The 19790-nt window shown below is 43.6% G+C and overlaps 11 protein-coding genes and 1 non-coding gene across 12 annotated transcripts; 7 read left to right on the top strand and 5 right to left on the bottom strand.

The window, feature by feature from the left end:
• Window positions 1–336: 336 nt before the first annotated feature.
• On the top strand, window positions 337–4116 carry FA14DRAFT_161491 (uncharacterized protein). Its single transcript, XM_025499142.1, has one exon. The coding sequence runs from the start codon at window positions 722–724 to the stop codon at window positions 3974–3976; it is 3255 nt and encodes a 1084-aa protein (XP_025354126.1). The 5' UTR covers window positions 337–721; the 3' UTR covers window positions 3977–4116.
• A 327-nt stretch (window positions 4117–4443) lies between these two features.
• FA14DRAFT_156504 (putative vacuolar ATP synthase subunit G) lies at window positions 4444–4992 on the top strand (the record flags this gene model as incomplete). Its single annotated transcript, XM_025497831.1, has 4 exons — window positions 4444–4446; window positions 4510–4588; window positions 4655–4755; window positions 4822–4992. The coding sequence occupies 4 exons, from the start codon at window positions 4444–4446 to the stop codon at window positions 4990–4992; spliced, it is 354 nt and encodes a 117-aa protein (XP_025354125.1).
• A 56-nt stretch (window positions 4993–5048) lies between these two features.
• On the bottom strand, window positions 5049–6363 carry FA14DRAFT_173575 (galactose-binding like protein; the record flags this gene model as incomplete). The annotated part of the gene is made up of 5 exons (XM_025500489.1): window positions 5049–5768; window positions 5842–5948; window positions 6014–6074; window positions 6157–6274; window positions 6342–6363. The coding sequence occupies 5 exons, from the start codon at window positions 6361–6363 to the stop codon at window positions 5174–5176; spliced, it is 903 nt and encodes a 300-aa protein (XP_025354124.1). The 3' UTR covers window positions 5049–5173.
• A 148-nt stretch (window positions 6364–6511) lies between these two features.
• On the top strand, window positions 6512–7903 carry FA14DRAFT_161489 (TBC-domain-containing protein). The gene is made up of 2 exons (XM_025499141.1): window positions 6512–6940; window positions 7003–7903. Exons 1-2 carry the CDS (start codon window positions 6569–6571, stop codon window positions 7816–7818), a joined length of 1188 nt encoding a protein of 395 aa, XP_025354123.1. The 5' UTR covers window positions 6512–6568; the 3' UTR covers window positions 7819–7903.
• On the bottom strand, window positions 7857–8364 carry FA14DRAFT_190938 (uncharacterized protein). Its single transcript, XM_025501830.1, has 2 exons — window positions 8025–8364; window positions 7857–7961 (listed from the first exon to the last, which is right to left on the bottom strand). The coding sequence occupies exons 1-2, from the start codon at window positions 8259–8261 to the stop codon at window positions 7944–7946; spliced, it is 255 nt and encodes an 84-aa protein (XP_025354122.1). The 5' UTR covers window positions 8262–8364; the 3' UTR covers window positions 7857–7943.
• Window positions 8365–8465: 101 nt separating this feature from the next.
• Window positions 8466–10315, top strand: FA14DRAFT_161488 (uncharacterized protein). The gene has a single exon (XM_025499140.1). The coding sequence runs from the start codon at window positions 8577–8579 to the stop codon at window positions 10221–10223; it is 1647 nt and encodes a 548-aa protein (XP_025354121.1). The 5' UTR covers window positions 8466–8576; the 3' UTR covers window positions 10224–10315.
• Window positions 10307–11284, bottom strand: FA14DRAFT_156500 (uncharacterized protein; the record flags this gene model as incomplete). The annotated part of the gene is made up of 1 exon (XM_025497830.1): window positions 10307–11284. The coding sequence occupies one exon, from the start codon at window positions 11282–11284 to the stop codon at window positions 10307–10309; it is 978 nt and encodes a 325-aa protein (XP_025354120.1).
• A 332-nt stretch (window positions 11285–11616) lies between these two features.
• FA14DRAFT_161487 (uncharacterized protein) lies at window positions 11617–14002 on the top strand. Its single transcript, XM_025499139.1, has one exon. The coding sequence runs from the start codon at window positions 11688–11690 to the stop codon at window positions 13953–13955; it is 2268 nt and encodes a 755-aa protein (XP_025354119.1). The 5' UTR covers window positions 11617–11687; the 3' UTR covers window positions 13956–14002.
• A 105-nt stretch (window positions 14003–14107) lies between these two features.
• FA14DRAFT_125284 (uncharacterized protein) lies at window positions 14108–15982 on the bottom strand (the record flags this gene model as incomplete). Its single annotated transcript, XM_025496697.1, has 2 exons — window positions 14108–15040; window positions 15122–15982. 2 exons carry the CDS (start codon window positions 15980–15982, stop codon window positions 14108–14110), a joined length of 1794 nt encoding a protein of 597 aa, XP_025354118.1.
• A 682-nt stretch (window positions 15983–16664) lies between these two features.
• FA14DRAFT_111070 (nucleotide-diphospho-sugar transferase) lies at window positions 16665–17672 on the top strand (the record flags this gene model as incomplete). The annotated part of the gene is made up of 1 exon (XM_025495929.1): window positions 16665–17672. A coding segment is annotated over one exon (1008 nt), but the record flags the coding sequence as incomplete, so codon positions are not given.
• Window positions 17673–18076: 404 nt separating this feature from the next.
• On the bottom strand, window positions 18077–18982 carry FA14DRAFT_124156 (DUF500-domain-containing protein; the record flags this gene model as incomplete). The annotated part of the gene is made up of 1 exon (XM_025496624.1): window positions 18077–18982. One exon carries the CDS (start codon window positions 18980–18982, stop codon window positions 18077–18079), a length of 906 nt encoding a protein of 301 aa, XP_025354116.1.
• A 269-nt stretch (window positions 18983–19251) lies between these two features.
• Window positions 19252–19356, top strand: FA14DRAFT_t33. Its single transcript has one exon. It is a non-coding gene; the product is annotated as a tRNA-Glu (tRNA).
• The last annotated feature ends 434 nt before the right edge of the window (window positions 19357–19790 follow it).

Below are 19790 nucleotides of genomic sequence, written 5' to 3'. Positions count from 1 at the left end.
CACATGGATAAGGCACTTTACCAGTCAAATCGTTGCAACACTTCAAAACAGCTACCAGAAGGAAATCAAGCAGACTCAAAAGCAAGATGATGGGTTGCAATGAATTAAGAGGTCATTTCATTATCACTCTTCTTATTCAAATAGACTATCACCATACGTCACATCACACCTTGATGATGACGGGAGAGATAACGCGCTGGACACGTTTTGGCTCCTTTAAGAGTGTGTGAATGACTCCTCTTAATGCTAAGCGTAAAAACGCGCTCTTTTTCATAAACGCGACTTTTGGGGGGTGTACACTGCGCGTTGCTTGCTGCTTGCTTGCTTGCGCAGCGCCCTCCTCCTTCACTGCCTGAGCTGTGCTGCGCTAAGAATATGGAGATTATGCAACTGAGTTGATGGTTTTTGATGAGAAAAGGTAGTTGGCAAAACTGATTCACAAAAAGGTATTCTTTACTTCTCTCTATATCCTGACAAGATTGGCAAAGAAGCAAGCTCGTCATACACATCACAATCATATCCATATATGCACCTCCTTTGAAGCGCTTTCAAAGCGGCGAGAAAAAGAAAAGGTATTTCAACAAATAAATCGCCCGCCCTACTACTCGACCAATTTACGTCTTCCGCTTCAAAGAGACAAGAGAACGATCCATGCTACTATCTGTCAGAACAATCGATCAATGCTACGCTGAGGTCGATAAAAGATCGCCCTGAAGCCAAGATGGCAATTCAACGTAGAAGGGTGATCCAATCATCAGAGAGCGAATTCGATCCCAATAGCGATGACGAGGAAAGCGTTGTGAATGAGTTAGTCAATGCGAATGGCAACGGAAGTACGTCATCTACATCTACCTATTCACCCCCCAAAGCAAGACGATCGAAAAAGGCTTCAACATCCGCCAATAGCATAGCCTCGACATCCAACACACCACACAGATCCAAAAACATCACACCAAATGGCAGCTCGTCAATAGCATCTTTCATCGGCCCAGCACATAAGCCAGACGTCCTTTGTGCATTCTGTCAAGGGACTGTCCAAAACAACTTCAAGACTGGTCTACCGGAAGTGCTGATCAGTTGCGTAGAATGCGGAAGTAGTGGTCATCCCAGTTGTATGAAGTGGGGAAGAAATCAACGCAAAACAGCTGTTGCCCAGGAGTACAATTGGCGATGCATGGAATGTAAGACGTGCGAGATCTGTTGTGAAAAGGGAGATGATTCTGCCATCATGTTTTGCGATCGATGTGATCGAGGATGGCACCTTTACTGTTTAAATCCTCCTCTAGAAAAACCACCAAAAGGTATATGGTCTTGTCCAACTTGTCTACACCTTGGCAATTACGTCAAACAAGCGTTGCAGACAAACAAACGCAAGAAAAACGGTATTTTTCTTAACGGACGTCAGCATATACCCAGGCAAGCTTCGCCTCTCGCTTCTTCATTTGGAGCGTGGGAAGCTGGAGCAAATATCGGCAGTGCCTCTTTGCAAGGTAAGAAGAGTGCTGCTAAATTCAAAGGTCCAATGCGTGCCAGCTCGCCTTTGCCGATGGATCTTTCAGACGACAATGACGATTTACCTTCACCTCAGACGATGGGTCAGGCTAGACAACAACTTCGACCTGGATCCTCTCTGATGGGAAAAGGAAGAAGGATACGAAAACCGACAGATCCAGATCGATCTTACGAGTTGAGTGCGAGTCCATCAGCATCTAGACTTGCGGACGTGCATGAGGAACATCGTATCAAATCTGTAGGAAGACCAAAGAAGCAGAAGAATCTGCCTCAGGAACAAGCAAATCACTCTATGGTAGTGCGTCTGAAAATTAGCGCAAGGAATCGATTAGGCGGAAGTGGTCGTGGATTGGGCAAAGGCGTAACAGACAGATCAAGATCCGCACGTCCATCCTCACTTGCCATTCCAGATCCTTTTCCCAATGATGAAGAAGATTACGAAATGGCTTCTACAGATTCGTCTATTCCAACACCACGAGCTATGTCTCCACTTGATGAAGAAGCAGAAGAGGAAGAGAATTCTGAAGAAGAGGATCCTTTCGGTGGTGTTTTGTCAATGCAAGATGCGGATACGACAAAGACTGCGCCGCAACAAGAGGATAGGCAGCGGTTTGAACAAAGCAGAGTCTCGGCGGAGACCAAATTAGGAGGTGCTGTATCTAGTCTTGCAAGCTCTACGAATGCTAGACAGAGTAAAAAGATTGGAGCGATCATGCATGGAAATGGCATCAATGCAAATGCAAACGGCTACTTTGCTGGAACTTCATGGGCGGGCACGGGCACAGGCGGTGATAAGGTAGTACGCAAGAGCGCAAAAGGACCTCAAAGTGTAGCACCATCGACAGAGCCTTCCACTCCTTCGACACCGATCACATCAACTGCAACGGGCGCTGAAACAGGCAAAGCTATGCCAATCAAATGCATTCGTTTCGCACAGTACGATGTCGATACATGGTATCAAGCTCCTTATCCCGAAGAATACAGTATGGTTCCTGATGGTCGTCTTTGGATTTGTGAGCATTGCTTCAAGTATATGAAAAGCAGATTTATGGCAATGCGACATAGGATGAAATGCAAGATGCGACATCCACCCGGAGCTGAAATCTATCGTGATGGAAATGTCTCAGTCTTTGAAGTGGACGGAAGGAAGAACAAAATTTACTGTCAAAATCTATGCTTGCTCGCAAAGATGTTCTTGGATCATAAGACGCTTTACTATGATGTTGAACCTTTCTTGTTCTACATCTGTTGTGAAGTTGATCAGCTTGGCGCTCACTTTGTCGGTTATTTCTCGAAAGAGAAACGTAGTCCGCTGAACTACAACTTGAGCTGTATCATGACCCTTCCTATTCGTCAAAGAAGAGGTTGGGGAAACTTTTTGATCGATTTGAGCTACCTTCTCTCTAAGAAGGAGAACAAGACGGGATCCCCTGAAAAGCCGTTATCAGATTTGGGTTTGCTGAGTTATCGAAACTACTGGACGCTAGCCGTGTTCTATTATTTACGCTCTGGCCCCGATCATGTGTCGCTGGAAGATATCAGTAAAGCTACTTCAATGACATTGGAGGATGTTTATTACGTATTACGCGAACAAGATATGATCACAATAAATGATGGTCAATCTGGTCGAATTCGAGCACCAGCAACGTCCAAGTATAAATCACGAGAAGGTGGTGTTTCAAGTAGCAGACCGGTCCGTAGTGGTATTTCATCTTCAACGATTTCCGAGAAAGATAAAGAAAGTTCATTGGCCATCCCGACGGATTATAGTATTCACTTTGACCGTGATTATGTGATTGCACATATCAAGAATTACGAAGCAAAGGGAAATATGAAGATCAAACCGGAGAATCTGCATTGGGCACCCTTCCTTTTCGTTCGTTCGTTGAGTCAACCTGATGATTTGCTAGGTAAAGTTGTTGAAGCTGCTGGTGAAAGTCAAGTCGATCAACCACAAGCAGAATTGCAGAACGGGGTGGAGCAAGAAGTGGTGCAAGAACAGCAGGAGGATGTAGATGGCAACAATAATTATGACGCAGGAGAATCAGGCAGAGTTCTTCTACATGATCCTAACCAGCCTGACGTTGTCTTACCTGCAAGCGCAGAATTGATCGAGAATGAAGCTCGAAGTGCTGACTGGTCAGCAGTGAATGGCAACAATGAGAATGATGCCTCTGCCTCTTCTCCAATGTCAACGCCTCCATCAAGAGGATTCAAACGCAAGAATGACATGATCAGAGGTAGTGAGACTTCAGCCGAACCTTTACAAGAAGAAGAAAGACCTGAAAAGAAGACACCGAGGAGAATGAATGGAAATGCTGCAGCCACACCAGCAAAAGACGATATTCAAATGATTGATACCAGTCCAAAAGCTGAGAGAAAAACACGGTCATCTTTTGAATCTCCAAAGGCAGAACGTATTTTGCGACGTAAACAGGTTACAGCTGTGAATCCGAGATATTGAAGAAGGAGGTTTCTAAACATTCCCATCAACACATGTAAATCTCTTTTGTAAATTAATCTCTCACCAATGTAGAAAACACAGAATTATACACTTTGTACAAAAGATGATTTCCAGATCATAACAATACCAAGGAAATCCTTATCTTGTTGATGGCGAGAGCAGGCACGTAGGGTATACCTGCTATTCATTAAGCTAAGATTGCGCCCTGGCTATGTGTGTGCACGCTTGAAGGGCATAGCTTACGTTTCTTGCCCAGGCGCTGTTGCAAAAAACGTGGGTTACGAATAGGGCAGCGTAGGAGCAGAGTGGAAGCCCCTTTTAGCAGCAGTGCATATCGCACGCATTTGACTCTGTAACAGCCTGCGTCGCACGGATACTTTCTCACAAACTTGTCCAATTTGTCAAACATCACTTCTACTTCTACACCATCGATCAATCTGTATTGTGTACTAGAAACCAGAAGCAAGATGGTGAGTAAAGGGAATCTGATTATACATCAACAAATCTGACCATCATCCTCCTTTTTATGTCAGGCGGCACAATCGACCGGTATTCAAACATTGTTGGAGGCAGAAAAAGAAGCTGCAAAGATTGTACAAAAGGCCAGAACATGTGAGTGAATGGTTGGAAGAGAGGATCTGGGATACAGCATATACTTATCACTCTAACACTTCGTAGACCGTACACAAAAGCTCAAAGATGCACGATCAGAAGCAGCAAAGGAGATTGAAGAGCTTAAATCAAAGCAAGAAGATGAATTCAACAACTTCAAGAAAGAGGTAAGAAGGACATCATCACAAAAGGCTTCTCTGCGCTCAATCTGACATTTTCTATTCCCCCAACAGTACGAAGGATCTCAATCATCTTCACAATCACAGGTAGAGAAAGAAACACAGGAAAAGTTGAAAACGATCAATGAAGCTTTCGATAAGAATAACGCAAAAGTGGTTGAGAAGCTATTGGAACGTGTTACACAAACAAAGGCTGAATTGCACAGAAATTTGCAGAAAGTCTGAAAGCAAACTTTTTTCAATCCCGCATCTTTCAACTCTGGCGTTTGTTCTTGATTCATCACATATACTCGAGCTCACAATGCATTCGATATACAGATTATTCTCAGAGGATGAGGAAACTGGTCTTTGATCTTTTGAGTATCCAAGGGTTTAGATAAAAGTACATTAAGGCTGGAAACGAATACTATCGAATACTAGAAAGCAGATTTAGCCGACGAGATGTATGTATGCGGAACTCCTCATCATCTTCTCTTTCTGCGTTTTGGGATGCATCCGGATTATGACTGACTGCTACTTCTTCCGCCAAAGCCCATCTTCGCATTCCGTCTAATGTCTTCTTTCTTCGCTTTTGCTCATGTTGAGCATGTATGTCTGCCGTCGTTTCTCCTTTTTCTGAATTTGCTTCTCGCAATTTACGTAAATCACGCTTTGCTTTTTCACGAGAAGCTTTCGTTGGCGGTCCAAAGATACGAATGCCACGAATATGTGTATCCTTTCCTGCTGCATGATTTGACAAGATGCAAATCTGGACGAGAAAAGCATGAATGGGAGCATGACGTTTGCTTACACCACAAGGTAGATAGTCTAATGGTCTCTTGCTCGTATTCAACTCGGCATGCGTACCGCTCTTTCTTCGATGTTGTAATATGGAAGATGTAGATGATTGGCTCGAATCGGATGCGTCTGAACTGCCATCATTTTCACCATCATCCGATTCGTTTCCGTCTTCGAAATTGTCCAAGATGAAGTGCTTCCATCCCGTTGGCTCCAGTAATTCTCTGTGTGGGGAGGGCCATATCCAAATCTCAGCTTTCTCTTTAAAGGATAATACAGCCTACCATCTTTACTCACCTAGTGCGAACCTCGACGAGATCGTGGAAATGAGTGCCGGCCAAAATGCGAACTTTGTGAGGGGTATATGAATCATCTTCTTTGAAGTCTGTGTATAGTGAGACATGCTGTACGAATAGAGAGTCACTGTGAGCTATGGTGCGGACTGCCTGGAGAGGGAGTTGGTACTTACTGTAAGGGCTGTCCGCCTTGCAAATTGTATGTTGATCAGATGGGGCAGAAGTCCATCACTCCTGTGGGGAAGAAGAAGATAAAAGTGATGGAGTAAGAGGATATTTCAAGGGCAAACGCATGTTCAAATGAACAATGACTCACTGCCAAAGCTTATCGAAATTAGGATCTCGTAATTCCCCCAAACCATGTCCTGGCTTTTGGGAACTCAATGACCACATTGTCCCAGGCTGCGAGCCGACGTCAATTTTATTGGTCAAGTCTTTAAATTGGTTGAGGAGAGCTCGATGTCAGTTCTTTATTCACATTCTTCTGTAAAGCTGACTTACCATTTACGTCAAAGATGCCCATAATGCCCAAACTCGCTTGTCCATTTGACAAAATGATGGAGGTGTTTGGTGTTGTTCTTCCTATTGCATGCAGGCCTGCAGATGTAGTACGCGTTGTATTATAAAATATAATAAGCTCAATGCACAGATATCCAATTTCAACAGGAGACCCTCCTTTCCCCTTCACCTCTTTAGCCACACCATCATCACCTTCCCTTTGTGGCAGGATGGTGTCTCAAGGCAATCGTACAAGCAAGAATGTCGATCCGTCTCACATTGCATGGACAAAGTTCTTTGACAAGCATACTTTAATCGTACCAATACATCGTAACACTGAATCGGGCTCATCTACAAAACCACCCCCTGTTTCACAATCAGGTCGATTCTCATCTCTAGGACCGGGTCCTAATAACAAACCAAGAAGATCTAGATCAGCTCGAGATCTGTCGGACGAGTTAAATGACACTCGAGGACAGAAAGCGATTCGATCTGTGGACAGCAAATATGCTAAACAAACAGGCTTAACGGAAGCAGAATGGGAAGAGACTATGAAAAGGCTCAGGCGGCTTATCCTTTTAGAGGGGGTACCTGGTGATGATGTAAGTAAGCTGTGTAACATTCAATGTGAAAGTTGTTGGCTGATCGTGCTTTCCAACTGCAGTTTCGCCTACCCAACAATCGCTCCACTGCTCGTTCAACGATTTGGAAACTTTTGCTGGATTGCAGGGATGTCGATGCGGCACTCTACCTTTCGCTCGTAGCCAAAGGACCTTCGCCTTTGCATGACAAGATTCGGAATGACACCTCTAGAACACTTGCAACGGATAAGCTATTCAAGAATCGAGTAGACGAAGCTGCCCTTATACGGATGCTGGACGCATTCGTTTGGCGTTATTGGAGCGATGGAGCACCGAAAAAGGTTGTGAAATGGACAGGAAGCAAAGCATTCACTTTCAGCTACGTACAAGGAATGAATGTCCTGGCAGCTCCGTTCTTGTACGTCATGCCGAGCGAGCTAGAAGCTTTTCAGTGCTTTTGCAACTTTATCGAAAATTGTTGTCCGACGTACGTTCAACCGACATTAATCGGAGTACATCGTGGCTTACAATTGCTTGAAAGGTGCTTACAGATGGCCGATCCAGCACTTTCCAATCATCTGCGATCAAAGCAGCTCAATGCAGAGCTGTATGCATTCCCTTCAATTTTGACATTATGTGCATGTACGCCGCCTTTACGTCAAGTCTTGCAAGTGTGGGACTATCTTTTGGCCTTTGGAACCCACTTATCGATCCCATGCATCGTTGCTCAACTATTATTGATTCGCGATGAGCTGATGACCAGTAGTCAGCCTATGAAACTGTTACGACAATTTCCAGATCTAGATGCCAGAAGTGTGGTGGGAATTGCAACCACGCTTGTACGTGATCTAGATGATTCCCTTTATGATGATCTCGTACAGCATACGATCATCTTGTAGAGTTCTTCACGACTCCATACGACCTTTACGATTATTTTACGAACTTCTCACTGTATTTCTATACAATCTATTGATACATTTCTACTTGCGTATAGTCTGATATTACACATTATTTGGGGATTTACCTACCACTTGCGTCCCATCTGTTCAACAAAGAGGAGAATGAATTAGTATAACACTCAAAAGGATCTTACAGATGAACTCACTTTTGTCTGTACACATTCTTTGAATGCCATGAATTCTTTTTCGCATATGCCACGTTCAACTCCCGTTCCTTCTTTACTGAATTGTGCCTTAAAGATGCATTGTGCATACACTTGTCCTTGTTCACTACATCCTTTTGATGCATCGGCAAGTTTACGTATAGGAGACTCTTTGGCTGATGATTGTGTAGATACGGAACTTGCTTGTAACCATCTTGGTGCACTTGCTCTCAGTGACATTGTGATTATTTGTCAGTGTGTGTGTGCTTTTGTGATGGTTAAGAAGAATGTTGTGAATCATACACCCTGGATTAAGTAAAAGTCAGAAGTGGAGAGAATATTTAGTGCTGCTTATATAATTTGCTGGTTGATCTTCATAAAATCGCGTGTCAAAGGCTGGGAACATTTTTATTTATTTTTTTGCTTTTAATGAAACGAGGGCCAAAACTTTTTATTTGGAAGAAATGAAATTTGGGCGGACATTCGTGTAGTGCTCATTACCATTTCAATCGTGAGGCAAGTTCATCACCATCAGCCTAAGTCATAGCTGACACAATGCAAATCGATCAAGTGCCAAAGGCAAGCACTTCCAAACTTCCAAAAGTATCAATATACAAAATGCCAGAATCAAAGCATGAACCTGTTGGACCGGAAGGAGCTCCTCTTTGGCGAATAACGGCAGCTTCAGATCCAAATACGACACCATTAGAGCTCATGCATGTTTGGGCAGTCGAAATTGATCCACGTAAATCAAAAAATTACATGCAATTCTCTAGATCTGTTGCTAGAAGACTTAAAGCTGCAGAACAAGGTGGTGATGCGAATGAAAGATCAGCGTCATCTTCAAGATCCAAGAAGAACAATGGCACACCTTCAGCGCATACGAACGGACACTCACAAAATGGCAACGGACAGCGAAAAGATGGCAGAGATGGAGATGATGAAGATGAAGGCGAAGGATCAGATCAATCAGACAGTAGCGCAAGCGGAACGAGTGGTATGGAAGATGTAGATGAATCTTTGAGGCATTTACGACTTTTCCAAAGAACGGGTGAGAACGGTGAATTGTTTGGCTTGGTCTGTCGTGTGGCAGATTTACCGTCATACGATGATGTACTTTCGCTGCTCAAGCCAGTCGATGTCACATTTGATGGAACAGAACCAAAACCATTTCAAGTAGAAGTTCCAAACGGTCCTGCACCAAGTCGAAACAGGTTACCGGAATGGAAGAAATTTTGGCCGGTAAGCGTAAAGTATGGCAGAGTTTTGAATTCTGTCGTCGTTCCTTCGCTTTCTGGACAATTACAAGCGCCTTCCTGTAGTGCTTCTCCTGGGGTGGTGGATCGAGCTTTAGATGCTCAACTTTGGACACCGATCGCCAAAGAATGGGCAATTCGCAATTTCAGAAAATGTTTAAGGACAGCATGGCAAGCAGAAAAGAATGGAGATGTGCCGATAGGAGTACATGTAACCTCAACTTATCCTGAAGGTGGAAAGATCGTTAGCGGTGTTGGAGAAGGACAAAAGAGTATCGAAGTGCATGGTTGGGATACCCGAAGAAGCGAACGTAATCCGATCAAACATGCGGTCACCAATGCGATTCGTGAAGTTGCAAAAGTACGAAGTGAAAGGGATTGGGAACGTTTATTGCTCTTGAATGCAAAGGTGGCTAATCTTTATCGGGATCCACATGCTAATCCAGATGAGCATAGGCTGGCGATGCAAAAAGCAGAGGCGGCTGTTGCTGCTTCTATGGGTACCAGTACTGGACCCCCCTCTCCTTCTTCGTCTAATGGAGGAACTCCAAAAGGGCTCTTGAACGGACAAGACTATTTGTTGAACAATTTGTCGTTATTCATCACTCACGAGCCATGCGTACATTGTTGTATGGCATTGGTACATTCTCGTGTTCGTGCGATTTACTTTATTCAACCTTCGCCTTACGCAGGTGGCTGTTGTGGTTCAGGCATGGAATCTTCTCGTCAATGCAAATTTGCCCAAGATGGCGGACCGTATGCAGTACAAGAACAACAAGGCTTAAATCATCGGTTTGACGTTTGGCGATGGGTAGGCAATGATGATGATCTGCGCAAGACAGAGTATGATATCCCAATCAATGATCCAACCTTGCAAGATGATATAGACCCGAATTGTCCAAATGAAGGTAGTATTCGATTAGACCACTTCGCATTGGATGCATAGAAGCGATGCAAATAAACGCATATCAATTGTACAATAGAAATGCATAATGGAATCTGATGATGTAAGATAGGGTTCATTTGGTGTTATATATCAAAGCTTATCCTAAATATACTATCTACTTTTTCTATCATTTTCAATGCTTGTTGAATCGCAAAGAATTCGTGATTAGAAAGCATCTCCGGCGTTCTTTGTGAGCCAGACAGATCCAAGCTCCATTTATACATGCCCAACTTGGAAGGGTTGCTCTTTTTATGCAATGGGATGTTGCCATATCTCCATGCCCAAGGTTCACCTTGCTTGTTGAGCTGTTGCCCGACTTTTGTATTATACACAAGGCGTTTTCGTTGACGACTGACTCGGACGTAGATATCTTCCCCTAAACCGAGTAACTTTTGATGACAGACAAAGTGTATTTCAAAATCAGGCTCGGGTCCATTGGCTCGTACTTGGCAAACTAAAGCTGCAAAGACATCATTTGACGGTATGAGGAATTGAGCAATCGTCAAATTCTGACGAAATCGAGTAAACCAAGAAGATGCAAGAGTGTAAAGCTTTTTGAATAAGATAGGATCGATGAGTGGTGCATCGAAGCTGTTGAAAAGTGCCACATTTGATCCATTCGACTTTATTGACAGAGTACATTCCGACCGCGAATGACGATAAATAATCTTTCCATCTTGCCATAATTCTGCTCTACCATACTTTGTACGTTGTTTGATTGGGAACCGGCTTGCACCACTCAAACAAGCGATTCTTGCTTGTTCAAAGAACGCCGGGTGTGGATTCGTGATTGTTATTCCAAGCGCTTCAACTTCACCTCTCTGCCCTTCATTGCCTTCTTTTGGATTACTGACCACTCTCACATTACCAAAAGGTGTTTTACGTACTTCAACAAGTTCAGGTAGAAGAGATGCTTCTTGCATACCTGCATGTTGACCAGCAATGGAAGGCTCTAAACGCTCAACGATAGACCGTAATGTGGTGCTACCAGTAGGGCTTTGAGGTGAAATTTGTTTGTTATTTGTGGTAAAGACGTCTTCTTCATTATTGCTTGTTGCCATTGTTGGATCACATCGTGGTTTACAGAATAGAAGGAGGTCAGTAAGCCTCTTTCACACATTATCGCAGCAATTTGAGCATGTGCTCGAGGAATAAGAGCTACTAATAGCATACCATCATGGTGACCGGTATACACATGTCCATGGGATGGTGCAAGATGACATTTGTTTACTCTTTGTGTTATATCACGTGTTCATTCGCGTCCTTACGCCCAGCGCGTTGAAATGGTAGTGGAGCGTATGCGTATGTGGAACGCGTGCTTGTGTGTGCATTTCCTATTTGTTACATTTCATGATTGTCGTGTTGGGTTTGATCATTCTATCATCACGATATAACTCAATTGATCAGTACAATCACTACATCTTCCAGGGAAGGGATAGTATCACACGCTACTATAATCACACCATGCCTAGAGGTATTCCAAAATCCGGCTCAGCAAGCACTTCCGTGTTGGCATCATCCAATTCAAGTGCTATCCTTGCACCACCTCCAACACGACATGCATCCGCAAGATCAGCAAAAATACGTGCAAATGCATCAATACTAGACAACGATAAAGATATTGATGCTTTGATTCGAAAACACGAAAAGAAAGGCGCTCGTGGATTCGCAAAAGTACGTCAAAACCCATCAACAACAACATCCATAAACGCAATGGAGGAAGATGGACGTTCTGATAGGGAAAACGATGATGAAGCCATACAACAATATTCAAAGGGCAAAAAGAAGACCACAACAAAAGGAACAGCTAATAGCACAAAGCAGACGAAGATAAAGATGCTAAAATCAGCCCAAACAGAAGAGGAGAATGAACATACTGAATCGAGGAAAAAGAAGCAACCGGCAAAAAGTTCCGATGAGGTTGACGAAGAAGACAACGTCTTTTCATCACCTCAGAGATCTGTTCTAGGTGAATCGGCAAGGAAGAACAATCGCGCTCAACAGGCATCTACCCCTCCAAGAATAAAGGCGACAAAGGTATCATCTTCTGCATTTGCGTCCTCTTCCTCTCCTTCAAAGCTCAAGATAAGTTCGCAAAGTCACGCCCTACAATCCTCACCTAACCGAATGAAGTTTTTGTCCCCAAGCAAGAAGCGAAACGGCATGCCAGAGATCCAAATCGAATCCTTCCTGGAGAATTACGACTTAGAGGCCGAAAATCGACTTCGAATGGCTTTGAAAACGCTACAGATCAGTATAGATTCTACAAGGACACAAATGCATGCCAAAGCCATTGCAAAATTGCCAAGAGCCGTACGTCTTATGCGACTGGGGGATTTTGTCAACGAATATGGTGCAAATATACAAGCAGCAGTTGAGAGAGCAGCGGTAGTGGCTGATAAGGCCAGACAAGGAGCATGGGAGGAGGAAAAGATGCAGAGAAAACGCAAAGGAGAAGATGAAGAACAAAGAGAGAATGAAGAGAAACGAGAAGGGAAGAGTGCTAAATTGGACTCCGTAAAGAATGTCACAGCAGGAGCACGAGGTACAGCACAGAATGGTCGATCAAAATTGAAGAACGTCGTAAGAAAGACCAGACAAGTAGTTCGGCCTTCGCCGCAGAAGCCCACTGAATCTCGCAATGAAAGTCCAATGCGACCGCCATCTTCTGCTGTTTTTAAGCCCAATCTAGGTGCTGACGTTGTGATTGCAGAACGTACAAGCAGCATTCCTACTTTACCACCCACCCCAGCAAACGGCAAAGCACGAACAGCAAGAAGAGGAGAAAGCGTTCAATGGCTCAGTATGAACGGTAGTCCAATCATTGGAGTTGTGGCACCTGATGGAACGATCCATGCCATGCCACGAACAATCAGACAATCGCCTTCCGTTATCCATCAGAAGCAAAAGAGTCGTAACTGGCAAGCGATGGAAGAAGATGTTTCGGATGACGAAGATGCAGCAGAAACATCTGCACATTTGCTTGAATTGGCAAAAGGTATTGATGGATTCAAGCGCAGTCGTGATAGCGATGGCCAATCTCCCATCTCTCGAACATCTTTGCATACCGCTCAAGCTTCTAGAAGAGGGACATTGGATACTGCTGAATCTGAAGAAGGTGAATCAATCTTTGAAGAAGCAAGGTCATATCCTGATGAAGAGCGTGTATTGGGTTTGAGCGATGACGATGATTGTTCTTTACCGGATGAAGAAGCATACACTGCACAAATCATGCGAGAAGAAGCACAAAAGCGAGCAAAGATGCTTTCAAGCGAGCCAAGGATTGCAAGATCTTCTGCTTCCTCAAAAGCATTCGGTAATGGAAGTGGAGGAAGAAGTAGCGGATCCAGTAGCTTGACGGGAATGACGAGCAAGGCAAACAATGCAAGAGGAAGTCATTCTACCATCCGTGCCACTTCTTCACGTAAAGATCAAACGACGTCAAATGCATCTCGATCTTCCTCTTCTGGATTCTTGGCCATGCCTCCTTCTTCACCTATGGTACGCAACAATTCTGGTGGTTCATCAAAACGGATCATGTCAATGTCTTCTTCAACATCCTCTTCTCCCAGTAAAGGTCGTGTTTCGATTGTGTTTGGCAGTGGATCTCGTCATAAGATCACACAACTTGGCGTTGAAGATTTAATGAAGTTATCGGCACAAGAACGAAATCAAATGCTCGATATTCTTGAAAAGCTTAAACAAGCTCAGAGCAATCTAGACACAAGATGAGCTGAAGTTTTGCTTAATGTATTACCACGAATAATGATAATGATGCATGATATGTCTAAAGGCCGGTCTTCGACTTAGATTCAATGAATGAAAGGCATCCAAATTGCTAAAATGCGCTATGATACATGAGTAATACAAAGGGGGTGCGTTTATCACCAATTGACAAACTGACGAGCTCGTTCAGCCGTCCGACGAACGAAAGCGGTAATATATCCACCAGATGCAGAACGACGTCTTGCATGTCTATGTCTTTCTTCATGTGACGTTCCTCCAGCACTCGTTCCATCGTCACCGCCTTGAATGGAGCGGCCTGAATATCCAGATGGATGTGTTGTTTGACTTGCATCAGGAGAAGAGAGCCAACCGCCGAACAAGTTTGAGGTAGATGATGCAGACGATTTTGATGCACTGGAAGAGTGGTGTGTATTTTGTGCATTGCTTGTGCTTGAAGGTATCAAGCCGTCGCTTAATCTTCTTGCAAGCTCTACCCGGGATTCTTTTCGCAGCCGATCTAATTCCCACTCACGAATCAACAAACCTCTTCGTGCACTGACGGGAGCGACGACATTGTATCTCCGAATGAGGTTGTTCACATCACGAATGCCAACATCATGATATGCTTGTTCTTTTTGTTCCCACTCAGAATCCGTATATCCGTTCACCAAATTCAACAATTTCTTTTGACCAGAATTAAACATTTCACGTTGCATTAAATCGTCAAATGTTTCATTAGATTGAATTCGAATAGGTTCAAGACCTTCTCGCATATAGGATGTTGCTAGAATTATTCGTGTTGCTCGTCTTAGCCAGCTGTCAGCCAATCGTTTGCGAAAATCGCTTTGCTCGTTCTCCAATTGTACATTTAGCTCAACCCAAGGTGGTGCGGCACCTTGTCTCTGAATAAGTCTATTCATTATTCGTTCTTCTCCTTTTAAATATGGATTACTAGCATGTAGATCCTTTTCTAGTGGTTTGCCTCTTAATGAATTTCGTCTAAAATAATCCGTCTTCATTGCTGCTTCTATTCTTTCATTTGCGATCGACTGAAATCCTCTACCACCAACCATTGCGATTTGCGCTTCTCCCTTTTTACTATCAGAAGCAGATGATAAGCGCATCTCTTGTCCTTCCTGTAAAACACCTTCTGCATTGAGTAACTCCTCTACTTCTTCATCAGACATTGGCTGCTCTTCCATTGTTCCCCTTTCGCGTTCTTCTTCCCTTGTTCTTCGGTATTGCATCGCTTCTTCCTTTACACCGCGCATTCTTCCCGCTCTATCCCACTTTCGTACACCTTCACGAATAGCACGCATCTTGTTACGATCATCGAGAGGTAACGTTTCTGTTTTGATACCTGCAAGCTTTAAACGCTCCTTCCCGCTAGCCGTCTTTGCGCTTCTACGGTGTGGCGAAGAGGGTGGAAGACCAATATATCGTGCATAATAAATAGAAGGATCTGCATCTTTTCCTTCTTTGCCAACTTGAAGCATTGGGTTCACATATACTGCTCTCCAAGGTTTATTATCCGGCGTCTTTGCTAATCGTCTTCCATCTTCGCCTGCTTCAGTTACGCCCTCAGGTATAATCTTTTCCACATCTGCAATTGCTGCAGAATTTGATTCTCTTCCCGCACTTGGAGAAGCCATCATATTGGGTTTTTGAATAGATTGCAATTTTGCATCGGCAGGATGTTGACCGGGAGCAGATTGACCTTTGATACGTAAAGGTTGGTGTTTATCCATCAACATTCTTAAGATTGTATCTTGTACACGTTCATCACCTTGCCATGTAGGTTCACGAGAAAGTGCATCACGTTGTCTTTGCAGTAAACTTTCTTTACCTATATCCTCTTCTTCTGCGATTGCCTCTTGGCTGAAAATATTTCTCTCCGAATCAGCCTCATCATTTGATTGGTTATTCTTTCCACGCCAGATCGTAGATGAATGTAGTCTTCTTCTATGCGGTAGACTGCTGTATCTGATTGTCTTTCGGATTGGCAATCTCGCACCCCTTAATCGAGCTCCCATTGCCACCTCCATTTTGTGCCTATGTATGATCCATTTGATCGTGATGAATGCAGTGTGGCAAGAATGAATGACTGCATGCATGTATTATTATTATTCATCTCTTAGTGTCTTCTTTCTTCTCTGGCCGACGAATGCTTCTCAATCGCCCGGGTTATATGCATCGGCATGCAAGTCAATTTAAGTTGCATAATAGAAAACCCTAATACAAGTAGTAAGCTGGCTTGACATGCACGCTAAACGGTCCAGATTAATCTTACTGTTGTCTTGTGGGCCTAAACTAAGAATCCCTCTCCGCAAGGTACTGTAAAAATGCTAGCCGAACAGTTATTTTTAAAGCAGCTGTATATTAATATGTTGGCTTGCCGTAAAACTTGAAAAGCAGTCAATTCTTCTTTTTCTTTACCAATACCAACCATCATCTCCCCGTGTCCAAATGTCGCTTCCAATCACAGCCAATTCGGCAAGAGGAGGACCACAAAAGTCAGGATTGTCAATCATCAATTCTAGATCAGGTAGGCGAATCATCTTTTTGACTTTATCAGTGATCGCTTTGCTTTTCTTCTTCTTGACGCCATCTGAACATATCAAAAACATTCAATCATCTTCTCAAACCTATCTTCGGCAAACTTTTACACCATCTCCCTCCACACAATGCTCAGCTTCATCAAATGCTCTCATCAATCCAGTCCCTGCAAATAGAACTGCAAAACCAAAAGCAGCATTCGTTGCACTCGTACGCGAAAGACAATTACATGGATTAATGATGACAATGCGTGATTTACAAATTACATTCAACGAGCAGCCGGACAATAATTACAAATACATCTTCTTGTCCGAAAAGCCATTTACTCCCTTTTTCAAAAATCGAATGGCTGCTTTCTTGCAAGATTTCCCTTCGCCGCCGGAAGTGGAATATGGACTTGTTCCGAAAGAAGATTGGGACATTCCAAGTCATATCAATATGACCAAAGCACAAGAACGTTGGAATCGAATGTCAAAAACGAGAATTCCTTATGGAGGCAGTAAAAGTTATCGTCAAATGTGTCGATTCTATTCGAATACTATCTTCTTTCATCCCCTTTTGAAAGATTTAGATTATGTTTGGAGAATCGAGCCTGATACAAAACATTTGTGCAAGTACGTTTCACACTACAAGAAAGGTTCAGACGGTGTGTTGCGTTGGGTCGAACGCGATCCTTTCCGTTATATGAAAGAGCATGGAAAAAAGTATGCATTCTCAATTGCAATGAAAGAATACGCTGGTTCTGTTAGAACTCTATTCATTCATGTGAATACATGGAGATGGGGAAATCCGCATCTGATCCCAAAGGATAATCTCAGAAAATTTGTTTCTGATGACGATAAAGGATACAACAAGTGTCATTTCTGGACCAATTATGAGATAATCGATCTCTCTTTCCCACGATCAGAGGGCTATCAGTCTTTCTTTAATCATCTTGATCAAGTAGGAGGCTTCTTTTACGAAAGATGGGGAGATGCGCCAGTGAGAAGTATAGCCGCTTCATTGCTTCTCAACAAGGATCAGATATGGCATGTCGATTATGCAGGCTATTATCATCCACCTTATGGTACATGTCCACGAGTACCAGATCCCGGAGCTCAGTGCGCATGTGACCCCCATGTCAATTACGATTACGATGCATCACACATCAGTTGCAAACCTCAATGGGATGATGCCATTGGAAATAATTCAACAGAAATCATTCAAAAAATCAACGAAGAGAACGGTTATCCTGGCTTCAAATGGGATCATGCCGAACCACCATACACTCCTTGGCCGATGAGATTGTCAGGATAGGTATGGTTGACGAAAATGCTTCCAATCTCTTGTATAAGTAGAACGAATGCTCCATCTAATACTATGTACAGTAGTGCTGCGAGATGTCCTCTTTGAATGAACGGCGGAGAAGAAATTGTCTCATTATCGTAAGAAAATCTGGAAGATTGGATATAATGCACATGTGGTGGCGTATAGGATATCATCAGACGAATTAGTGATTTGCACCGCTGCAAAGAAGAGAAAAGAGCAGAAGTTTAGCCTTTTGCAGATATTGTTCTAATCAGAAACACTACTTACGCATCAAAGATCGCATTGTTGTCTTTTGCGGGAGCTGCTGCAGACGCACTGCCTCCTGATGGTGTGGATCCGCTTAGGTTGTATGCCGTTACCGGTTGTTCTTGGCCACCAGGGGTCTGGGATGGAATGTATGCTTGTTGAGGTACGCCCTTCTCGTCAATCTCTTCTGCCTGTTCGACGACTTCGTACATTGCTGATGCTGCTTCCGGTGGTGGAACCTTTCCTTCCAATAGATCTTTGGCTGGAATCGGTTGTCCGTAGAATTCACGATTGGCATCCTTGCGTTCGATCAATGCAGTTCCTTCCAAGCTCATGCCTGCGTATAATCCCTTGCTGCGTGAATAGCTAAACATAGGTGCAGGATGAGCGATTGCAGCTTGTACAGAACCACCTGTTCCGATTGGTCCTGCGGCAGCGCTCAAGTTACCACCGATTGTCAAATTGCCAGCCAAGCAGAATGAACGAACGGCTTCTTCTGAATTGAGAACGACGACGAATTCCGAAAGATCGGCACCGATCTGAATACCGAATCCAACACCACCTGTTGCGATACAGCTGGGAGCGGACCAAGATCCATCAGGCAAACGAGCAATCACCACACCACTACCAGCTTTACCTGACCAAACGAAACCTGCTTTGATAACACTAAAGATGGCCAAACCTTTTGCCTGTTGCAATACAGCTTTTGGAATACTATTTAAAGCGGTTTCTGGATGTTCAGGATCAGCCAAGAATGTTTGTAAGATCCTTGCTGCTTTTTCGCATTCTTTCGGTAATGAAAATCCTGCTTGTGCTAATTTTGCACTTTGATTTAATTGTTGACCGGTACTTTGTGCGAATGCGGTTGCTTGTGTGCCAACCTTACCGGCGGCAACTTGGAATTTCTTCAGATATCCGTCCATTCTGTGTGAAATGGGCAATCGGGAATATGATGGCAGAGAGTTGACCATCACTGCACCAATTCTATGGTTGGTTATGCTTGCATTGCCTCCTCCACGAGCATACACTCATCCTAAACCTGGCTTGGGTACGGGCCGAGTGAGAATTTGTTGTTCATGCAGTGCACTTTTAATCCGCGCCACGTTGAAACGCTAAAGAGAGAAATAAGTCAACGTGGGCAGAATACTTATTGGATTATCATTGTACTCTGCTTTTAGCCTGCCTAGTGCAATCCATTGTAGTACAACGGTCAGTATATCGCCCTCTCATTCTAGAGAGGCCTCGCTCCGCGTAACAGCGTCCGGCGAAGGCCCGGGTTCGACTCCCGGCAATGGATCTTTTGCTCTTTTTACTTCATCTTTTTGTGATGGGAGAGATACTTTCTTTTTGCATAATCTTGTCAAATTATATGAGATATCGCTCTGAACTTGGGAAATGAGATGCTGTTTTGATAAATTACAGTATTGTACACATTAGAGAGACAAAAATCTCCAAATACATAGCACATTTAATGCATGTTAGCCGGCATGCCTCCTACTCTTTCAAAGCATTCGATAGGTAATCATAGGATGCATGCGGCTACTTGACTACTCTTGTTGGATATGCCGGCCTCACATCACCACAGGAATAATGCTGATCATAAGAAAAGCGGCATGTTCCAGCTTTAAGGTGTATTTTCATCCGACATTCTGAAATGTGGTGGCCCGCTCCGATACAACCAAAAAAAATCTTAGCAAGAGCATTGATAACCAAGCTTCGGGTGCTTGTAGG

Source organism: Meira miltonrushii, assembly GCF_003144205.1.
Source record: "Meira miltonrushii strain MCA 3882 unplaced genomic scaffold FA14scaffold_3, whole genome shotgun sequence".
NCBI lineage: Eukaryota > Fungi > Basidiomycota > Exobasidiomycetes > Exobasidiales > Brachybasidiaceae > Meira > Meira miltonrushii.
The sequence above is the reverse complement of the archived record's forward strand: the minus strand, read 5'-3'. Positions and strand labels throughout refer to the sequence as shown.